This window comes from Terrapene carolina, unplaced genomic scaffold, assembly GCF_002925995.2.
Source record: "Terrapene carolina triunguis isolate 2854851 unplaced genomic scaffold, T_m_triunguis-2.0 Scaffold192, whole genome shotgun sequence".
NCBI lineage: Eukaryota > Metazoa > Chordata > Testudines > Emydidae > Terrapene > Terrapene triunguis.
In genome coordinates this window covers 9898157-9908834 of record NW_020664543.1, presented here as the reverse complement: position 1 = coordinate 9908834, position 10678 = coordinate 9898157, and the positions used below count along the sequence as shown (strand labels likewise).

At 39.3% G+C, this 10678-nt stretch overlaps 1 protein-coding gene across 1 annotated transcript in view; it reads left to right on the top strand.

Moving 5' to 3' along the window:
* The window catches only part of ANKFN1 (ankyrin repeat and fibronectin type III domain containing 1), a 74293-nt gene that overhangs the window by 16904 nt on the left and 46711 nt on the right, over positions 1-10678 (top strand). Inside the window, exons 3-4 of the mRNA XM_026654615.1 lie at positions 180-374; positions 2096-2209. Coding sequence (XP_026510400.1) covers positions 180-374; positions 2096-2209 — 309 coding nt within the window. The remainder of the gene's footprint in view (positions 1-179; positions 375-2095; positions 2210-10678) is intronic.

Sequence of the window (10678 nt, the reverse complement as noted above, 5' to 3'; positions counted from 1 at the left end):
TAGATCCATTGACTTTATTGGAGCAATGCCAGTTTACACCAGATGAGCATCATTTCACTTCAATGGGGCTACTCGAAGGATGGAGAGGATTTGGCTTTAAATGGGTTGTGCTAGTGTAAGTGAGGGCAGAACTTTATCACTCCATCCAGCAGTCACTTGCATTCCCCTTTTCTTGGCAGTTGTTAACATGGAAAGCAGGTCAATGCATCTGAGCACCTTGGTCCAGGAAGCCCAGCAGCGAGTGAGTGAGCTGTCTGCACAAGTGATGAGTGAAGGTCTTAGTATGGACAACACAGACAAAGAGAAGCAACTAAAAGCGTGGGAGTGGAGATACAGGCTATACAAGCGCATGAAAGCAGGCTATGAGCATGCCAGTAAGTAGAACCAAGGTGGTTATACACCTAAAAGGAATATGCTTTAAATAAGAATAATTTGCACTTGAGCAATTTTTTCTCTACAAAAATGCTCTTATCAGTCCTCCTGATGCGCCTGGGAAGCAGCTGAAGGTTATAGGTGGGGAAACTGGGGCACAGAAAGTAAGTGACCTTCCCAAAAGTGGAAAGGGAGTTGGTGCTAGAATTTGAGAGGCCCAATTATCCTGACAATTGCATGTGTGCAGCTTCTACAGAATCGGAGTTGTGTGCTCAAAACTGTTCAGATAATCAGACCCAAAAGTTCCTGGTACAATGTCTATTTCTTGCATCATTAAGCCTTCCCTTTACATTTTCCTTCCTTCCAGGTTTCATTTAGTGTGATTAAAGATAGTTGTAAAATAGGGACATTTGAGGGAAAATGGGGCAAAAATTCAACCTTTCTATCATAATTTGAGAAAAAATGTGAACAATTCTGTGGGTGGTGAAACCCCAGAATGAAGTTTTCACACAGAAAATTGTGAGAAGTTAATCCTATTTGTTGGCATCGACAAAGAAAATGAGCCAATTTCAAAAATGTGGAACTTTTTAAGCCACTCTAAATGTGGTTCTGTGCAGAAAGGCCTACTGTGGCCCTTGGAGAGGAGTAGACTAGAGATTGAAGCTTCCGTTTGTATAAGCATTTAGATCTTTTGGCTGTAATACATTCAGTGACAAACAATCATTGTTACCATTAACATTTTTAGAATCACCTTTCTAAAAATCTGTTTGCAAATAATTAACTTTATCTAAAGGGTATTGCACACCAAGAATACTCCTCTAAAGTATGTATGGTGTTCTCTGAGTTAGGATATGAGGAATACCACAAATGTAATGTGTAATGAGAAAATTGTAAATATATTAGGCCACATCCATAAGTGGTGTCAGTCAGGGTATCTTCATTTAATTCAATGGTGCTACACTGCTATAACCTGTAACCAGCTGAGGATCTGGCCCATCAGCCAGCATGTTATGTTACATGACAAGAGTTTGCTTAATGCCCTTATCCTAAATCAGATGTAAAAAGTTAGATAACTATATCATCTTCATCCACACCCAGCATGACCTCAGAATCATTTGCATGTTCAAAGGGATTGCCAGTTTTTCCTACAAACAATAGGTAATTAATTTGATTTCTGGACTGAATTACTCTTTGAACTGACCTATATGCTTTAAAGAGACTTCATGCCACAACACATTTTAGAATGACTATAGTGAAACATATACAAAGTAGCTGTTACAACCTGGGTGATTTCTAAACCAGAATAATGTAAAAATGTTTTTCTGTCTTGTGATACATTTGAATCTGTTAGTGAAATCTTAATGATTTAATTAGCTCTTTATGGTAGTTTTTGTCCCCTTTCTTTCCTCCCACCCACCCCAAAAGATTTATAGGGGCTTTTCATTGACATAATTAACATTATCCTGTTTTATTGGGTTACATAGGTACAGGAAGATATTTTTAACCCAAAGGAGCTGAAAACCATGATAGAAACAAATGGTGTCTGCAGGATATTGTTAGTTGGGGTACTAATTAAAATGTTCAAAAGGCAGGGAACACAAACACTTACGAACCAAAGCTCACAATTGCCGGGTGGTTTTCAGTTGGTTCTTTGAAGACACACAAACGTTGTTTGAATAGGATTTGTTGTGCTATGGACCTGATGTTTTTTCTTCTCTCCCAGGAGCCCCTGAGGCGCCAACCAATGTCTGTTTCATGGTAACAAGCAGCACATCACTCACTGTCACCTTCCAAGAACCTCTTAGCGTCAACTCGGCTGTAGTGACCAAATATAAAGGTACTGGATTTGGACATATTTCATTTACCTTTCTTAAGAGTGCATAGAAACGTTAGGGCTCAATCATGAGCTGTTTACTTGCAGAAAATATTTTGCTCTAAAAGCCTCGTTTGGATAGAAATATTTCATTGGTTATCTGTGTATACATGAGAATGTTTTGAATGGGATTCCCTAATGAGACAGTAAGACAAAAAGACAGTTCACCCAAACCATTATCCATGGTGCCTTGAAGTTTGCTTGACTCATTGTGGTTAGAACATGGGATGAGCCAGCTTGAAAACATCAGCTAGCCTATGGGGCCTGTGGGCTTCTTAACAACCCTGTGTATCTTTGCCCATGCCAAAGCCACACTGCCATCCCCTAAAGGAATGCCTCTGGAAGCTGAAGCTGCAGGCTGTGGCTTCCCACAACCCAGCTAATTAGCTGTTCCAGTGCCGCCACGTAATTCCTGGAAGAGTATCACATTAGGGGTGGCACCCGGTACCGTCTTTAACGTGGAATGAACAGCAAGAATACCGTTCTCTGAACAGTCCTGCTACACACTCCGAGCAATTGCAGCTCATCTGCATTGTGGTAATGAATATTCAATACAGTTTGTGAGGTTGCGCAGAGGGGCTTAAGTATTTAAGACTTCTTTTTTTAAGCAAAGCAAATCGATTTTTAAAGCCATCGGTGTGTTCAGGTGGACTGTATTAAGCTTCATCCTGAGGAATTTTAGAAAGGAAAAGCCTCATTTTTTCTTTGCTGGAATATTTCAAGTGAAGCCCATTCTAGTTCCTAACCAGATTAGTCCTGTGCACTTACACTAATCACCCTAGTAGCGGTAATACTCTACAATTCCATGGGACCTTTCAGCTGAGGATCTAAAAGCTATATGTAAACAATTAAGCCTCAGTTAATTAAGCCTGGCCCACACATTCAGCCTGTGTCTAATTCTTGCAGCTTCTTCCTTTACGACATCTCCAAAATCCAGCCTTTTGTCGCTGCCCACACTACCAAAACTCCTGTCCAAGTCCTTATCATATCATACATTGAACACAACAATCTTCACCTTTCTGACAGGTTTATAATGGTTTGCAAATTGGTTAAAATGAAGTGGAGAGAGGCTAAGACCAAAACTTTCAAACTTGAGTGCTTAAAGTTAGGTATCTACATTCATATTTAACACCGAAATAAGTAGCCTGGTTTTCAAAGGTGCTAAGTAACCATGGCTCACATCAACTTCAAAATTCATTGTCAACGTTCTGTCCAGACACCCAAAGTGGCCTCATACCTGATGGTGTTAGAGGAGAGTTAAATCACCCATCTTTCAGCTAGCTAGCTGTGCAAATGCGACGTAGTGATTTACGAGCCTAGATCCCATTTTTCAAAAGTGACTTAGGAGCCTTCGAATGACTTTCACTGATAGTCTCCTAGGCACCTAGGTGCCTAATTCACTTTTGAAAATGAGACAGGAACCTAAATCACTTAGGTGCTTTTGAAAATTTAACTTGATAGGACAAAACTCAAATATATCTAACATGCAGGGGGCCAATGACTCTTGTACAAGTCATAACTTCACAATAACATAAATTCCCAAGTACAATTGATTATTTTTTTAAAATATTTACTTTCCAAAGGTTGTGTGATATTTTCCCCACACATAGTTGTTTAGTTTGAATCTGTTTTATAGCCTCTATCCTCTTTTCAGCAGGTATGAAGGCAAGAAAAATGTTACCCAACGTGACATAACTTTCCTAAATCTGACTAGTTCACACTCTAGTGCCTTCATGCTTTGAGTAATCCACACTGCTGCCTGTTTTATGCTTGGTCAGCATGGCCATGAATTCTACCAGGATGTTCATTTTAAACCCTTTATCCCAGGAAACTTGCATATTTAAGGTTAGATGAAAAGAAAGAGCATTAATGGGTCCTGTTGGTGACTTGTGGGGATTAATTAAGCACAATATATGGAATTGTTCATTACACCTCAGAGCAAAATTCTTTGTGTTAAAATGAACTTTTCAAAAGAGCACTCGTGATTAGAACCAGGTAAGAGTCACTGTTCCCATAAAGATAGTTTGGTAATATTAATTGAGGATCTTTTAGCCAAAAGTATGAGCCCCAGTTCAGCAAACCACCTAAGCACATACTTAAGTGCTTTCCTGATTCGGGGCCATAAATAACACATAACTGTTTATTTTTAAGAAAGAAGGAATCAGGAGAGATAGTAGTCTTTCTCCTCCTCACTACCAAACTCTAAGAATGATCTTTTCAATGGATCTATGGATTATTTTGGATAAGTATCAAGATTAAAGTTGCTTCAGGTACTTAGCATTTTGACAAGCTGCCAATGCCCTTTTCATGTCATCTCTTTTGAAATGTTTGATCTGTGGCTTGAACCTGCATTGTGGAATAATTTTTTCCCATGTGCCTATTTGTTCAAAGTGATTCAGAAACATGTATCAGAACATTATCTGAATCCTGTGTGTAGGGGTTTTCCTTGTTAATTATATAACTTCTAAATAATAAAGGACAAGGACATTTTGCAGTCTCTTTAATCCATAAAACCAATTTACTTCCTTTAAGAGATTTAATTTAAGCACACAAGGTAGATGGGTGTTAACCTTGGGGTCCCAGCGAGGTTCCAGTTCTGTGACTGCATTCTGCCAAGCCATTTCTAGAAGGAGCTGAGGTATTCTTTACTTCCTACCCTGGACTGCCGTTTCATGTTACTGCCACCATCCTAATGGCTCCTTTAGACTCCCTCCAGAGAAGGCTGCCTTATGTCAGTGTCTGAAGTGAAATGATTCCTATGTATATAGTAATTCAGTAAAGTGTTTTGAGGCTTGAGACAGGCATGACATAAATCAATAATAATAATAATAATAATAATCGTAATAATCATCTCCAAGCTACAGAGAAATATTCATATAGGTTCCAGAAAGACACTACCCCAGCAAAAGGATATTAAGGATTACATTAACTCCTCAGGACAAAATCTCAGATTGACTAATCATGTCCTGAGGACAAGCTTTGCACCTGAACCTGAAAACATTTGGACTTGCCTACACTGTATAAACCACTTTGCAGCAGTAAAAGCCCCTAATGTAAATGTGCTGCGCTGGTGTTAAAAAGTGAATTGCACCAGCACAGCTTCCTCCAGCTTGAAACTGGGGTGACTCACGTTCGGGTCAGTTATTTTGACACTGAGGCAATGTGTCTACACTGAAGCTGGATGGGAAACAGTTTTCCCATGCCACGAAGATTTTCAAGATATAAAAATATTTTCCCATCCCGAATCAGGATGAAAACGTCGAAATCTTGCAAATTTTCACCAACCAAAAATCTGAAGAAAAAAAAAAAATTTTTCCCAGGTAAATTAAATTTTTTCATTTAGATTTCTAAGACATTTCATTTTTTTTTATTCTAATTACCTTAAATTTGGAAACAAAAATGTTTTGAACCAGAAAACTGGAATTTTTCTTTTAGAAAATGTCAAAATATTTTTTTCAAAAATATACTTTGAGTAAAAAAATTCATTGAACCTGACCCTTTAAAAGTTTCCGCTTCAACAATTCAGCGTATTTCAATAAGTAAAAGGTTTGATGGAAAAATTCCTGACCAGCTCCAGCCTACACTACATGTTTGTAACAGCAGGGCTACATTGGCATAGGTATACTGTTGCAAAAAAAAACCCCCCACAAAACCATAACACCAACATAGACAAGACCTTATTCCTCACTGTTGTCCCATTGGAGCCTGGAAGTAGGACATTCAAGAAGTAATCCTTTTAATGGGTGTCACCTCTCTGTCTTATACACACTCACACTCACATGCACACATCGATTTAGTTAAATGAAAATCACTTCTCAACATCATTAACCAAAGGTAATTGTAAAGATTAATGTGAAATTCAAAAACTGCACTGGAGGAAAAGTATTGCCAGTCTGGAAAAAATGCTACTTCTCCTCTTGTTTGTTTATTTTTGTTTTAGGCCTGTTTTGTTGTTGTTTGTTTTCCCCCTACATAGATGTAATTTCGGGCATATATAATCTCCTCTTATTGCACAATGTTACTTTATGCGTATCTCCTGTCAGAAGTACTTGAAAATCCCCAGGCATCAAGATAAACAAGAGCATGTGTAATATCAGAGGATAACCACTGAATGAACCACCAATGAAAAATTACCATGAAATATAGTCTCAATGCATACCTCTGAGTTTCGTATATCTTATTAATTTTTAAGCAAACATATGTTAGACAAATACATTTTCTTTTGGTAAAAAGTGTGAAGCAGCTTATGTTTTTGAGTTTAGTTATTTAGCTAACGGACCTGAAAAATTCAAGTCTGAAGCTGTAGTAGGAAACAGAGAGAGATTCTGAGTCACCCTTTAACTGAGCCATTTGAGCTGCTCCACCATCTGCGTGAACGTCGATCCCAGGCTTGACAAGCTTCACAAGCTGTTTTTCCAGTAGCAGTATTTGCCTTTAACAAGGTCTTACGAGGTTCTCTTGGTGGGTTTTGAAGTAGCTTCCAGCCTGACATTGAGTTGGGGGGATGCTGATTTGTTTAGCCCACCTGATCCCCTGTTATTCATTTTTTGATTCATCATTTTACACATTTCTGTTTGTCAATATTCCCCCACTACCTCCTAGGATTTCTGCCTGGTTGGAAAGTATGTTTTTCTTTTATGTCAATTTTGTAGCCTTAAAGAAAAAGTCAAGCAGTCATGTTAGATCAAGATGAGGTGGAGGAGGAAGAAAGCATCTATTGCTTGCTCAATTTTTGACCAAAAAATTATTCCATACCTCCTTTCCTCCAGGGCAATTTGTGGTTCACCTCAAACATTTTTTGCATTAGTATAATTTTCTTTAATTACCTCTAAGTCACTGGTTCAGCCCAGGTCAGAAGTGAAGTGGCCAAAACTTGTTACCATCTAATGGCTGGCTTGGTGTCCTGTGTGAAGTGAGTTTACTGGGCTCAGCCCTGCTCCCAGAGAAACGGGTGTTGCTATTACCAGCACAATCGATGCAATTTGGCACCATTGTTGGAAGTCTCAGCAGAGGGAACTGAATGGATCTTGGAGACTAAAAAGCCATTTCATACTTAGAGGAGAAACCCTTTGAAAGTCAGAGTTTGGGACCCTTAGCGTGGCAGAATGGGGAAGCTTGCACAGATTGGCTTGCATTGTACTCGTTGTATAGATAAGTAGAGCTTCATTGACCCAGGCTCTCAATCAGTTACCCTTTACAAGCACTAAGGGGATGATCCAAAGCCCATTGAGGTCAGTTTGGGGTATGTCTACACTGCATTGTAAATCTGGGTCTGTGGGACCCGGGCTTGTGGACTTGGTGTGTCCAAGCCCACACCTGTGCATTTTATACACTACACAGACATTCGAACTTGGCTCTGTGGCTTGAGCTCCATCCACACTGCAAAATGACCGGGCTTGACCTGTGTCACACTGGGACTTCGCTCTGACCTATCCCCCAAGCAGGGTCCTAGGACCTGGGCCCTGAGTGATTGCTGACCCCATCAGACTGATTGTGTGTGGACAGAAGGGTGGTTTGGGCTCAAACCTGAGTCCGAGCTTGGGCTTAATGTGCAGGGTAGACACACCCTAGCCTAGGAGTCTTCCCTTGAAAATCTTTACTTGAAAAATCACAGTTTAAGATTGTAAAAAGAACTTAGGTAGTTTTCCTGATCCATCATATTTTATTCTTGTGAATAATCCATACTCTCATTGACTTCTCTGGGTCTACACACACACACAACCTCCTTCTTGTTCTTTCTCTTTTTATATATATATAATATAAAGTATGTATGTCTGTGCAGGTAATCCAGCGCACATATGCAAAAGGTTTTTGTAAGGCTGTATTTAATTTGTCTATCAGTAGAATTTGCACGTGTGCTTTTTTTCTTTTACATATGACACATACAGCTTTTTTCCCCATCTCTCTCTAACGACAGCCATTCCCATTAAACGTTGTCACTCAGGAGTCAATCAAACAAACACACATACCTCAGCTCCTTTTGACTTCAATGGATGGGAGCTAAGGGTGCTGACCTAAACTCCTAGGGTATGTTTACACTGCAGCTAGAAGCCAGCCTCCCAGCCCAGGACCAGACTCTCACTAGTAGGGTTCAAGCTACCATGCTAAAAATAGCAGTGTGGACATTGCGCCTCTAGTGGAGACTCGGGCTAGACACCCGAGCTCAGGCCCGGGGGACTGGGAGGGCTTGAGAGACTGAGCTCACACACAAGCTGCGATGTCCACACTGCTATTTTTAGCATGCTGGTCTGAGTCTCTGACTTCCCAGGTTGAGCGCTCGCTCCCAGCTGCAGTGTAGACATGCCCATAGGATTTAGCCCTTACCAAGAATTGTGATGCTGTAACATTACGTTCTAATGAATCTTTTACAAAGTGCTGCAGCGAATGCTACATCCCAACTTGAGTCTACCCACAGCTTGATGGCACCATATATCCAAATTGGTCTTTATGCCATGTTTGCCAACCATTCGAAGTATTTCTGTATATTTTTAAACTTTCTTTTTCCTTCTATCCCCAAATCAGTTCTCTTCTGCATTAAAAATGAAAGAAAATACATTTCTTTGTAGCATATTCAAGTTCGTGCTGCAGAATAGGTGTGGTCTGGTATTTTATTTTTACAGTAGTTCATTTATGGCATTTTATTAGGTCTCATGGGCACTTTATTTGCACATTACATTTCGGTAGCTAACAAGACTGTGCAACTTGATTTCTATTTTTATGCCCAGCAAGTACAGAAATGTGTACATGTTAAAACAAACCTTTCTATTTCCAAGTCCTCTCAGCTTTTGTAGTATGCTTTAGACTTAAAAAAAAAAAAGAAAGACTCTTAAACTTTGGGACTAGTTTAAAGATACCAGAGACAGATATGGCAATTTCCTGCAATATTCTGGACAGCCTTACTGAATTAAGTTTAAGTATGTTTTGAGTTCATTGTATTAAAAATGCAAAGGTTGATGTGTTTTTGCCAAAATACCATAAATGAACTACTGTAAAAATAAAATGTGGTGTTATGGGATTGTATGTAACATATCTCGGGGGAGACAGGACTAATGTAAACCCTGGGAGTGTTATGAGCATCAAAGGACTATTTGAGACAATGGGCCAGACAAGAATGAAATTTTAATTAAGTGGGTTTTGCAGGAAATCAGGGGGCGGGGGATGCAAATATACCCCCTTCAGCTATGCCAAGATTCAGCCTTTTGGAGTTTCTCTGTGAGGAGGAGACTTTTGTCTGGTTGATTTACCTCTTCACGATCTCTACAGATCAAAGACCCAGGCGGCGTAAAGGAAAGGCTAATCTACACATAGGTCTGCTTGTTCTGAGGGAAAGGGTGTTATGAAATTGTGACCACAGAAAACCCCCTGGGTAGGGTTTGAAGGACAGACTCCTACCGAGCCCTGGTTGGAGTTGAGGGTCGCTGGAAAGCATATTAGCTTGGGGTTCTTTCATTGGTTTGTATATGTTTTCTCTGTAGTGCTTTCACCTTAAGAATTAATATGCTTGCTTAGGAAAAGCTGTGTGGTACCTAATAATATGGCAATTACACTATTCATAACCTCTGAGGAAAAGGTAACACAAGCCTGCTTAGTGAGTCGGACTCGCTGGTAAACTCACGGTGTAGGCAGAGAGCTGGGCAGCCTGGAACAACCCCAATCAGGAGGGAGAAAGACGTGGGTCTCCAACCAAGAGAGGTGACATCTGAGGACTGGGTGCTCTTGTAGGACCAGGAGTATGGGGGCAGTTGCCCCGAACTAGGACAGTATCCACCAGCTATGGTTAAATATTAAATGAAGGTACAATTAACTAATGTTATTGATCAGCCAAAAACTACTCAAGTCAGTTATTCTGATCTTCTGCTTCATGTTTTATGAGCATTTTGAGCAGCCAGTCAAAGTGAATGGCAATGAGAAACCCAGAGACTTTAGGGTCTGATCCTGTCCTTATTTTGGGTGAACAAGGAATACAGGATCATACCTTTAAATGGATGATTTTTAGGAGATGTTGGTTTACCTTTTACATTTGCTTTGACTTAATAATAATAATAATTAATAATTAGGGCTGTCAAGCAATTAAAATAATTAATCGTGCAATTAAAAATTAATCGCAATTAATCACGCTGTTGAACAATAATAGAATACCATTTATTTAAATATTTTTGATGTTTTCTACATTTTCAAATATATTGATTTCAATTACAACAGAATTAAAAGTGTACAGTGCTTAGTTTTTATTTATTTTTTATTACAAATATTTGCACTGTAAAAAACAAAAGAAATAGTATTTTTCAATTCCCCCATTGCAAGTACTGTAGTGCAATCTCTTTATCATGAACGTTGAATTTACAAATGTAGAACTATTTACAAAAAAACTGCATTCAAAAATAAAACAGTTCACCTCATACAAGTCCTGTAGTGCAATCTCTTTATCATGAA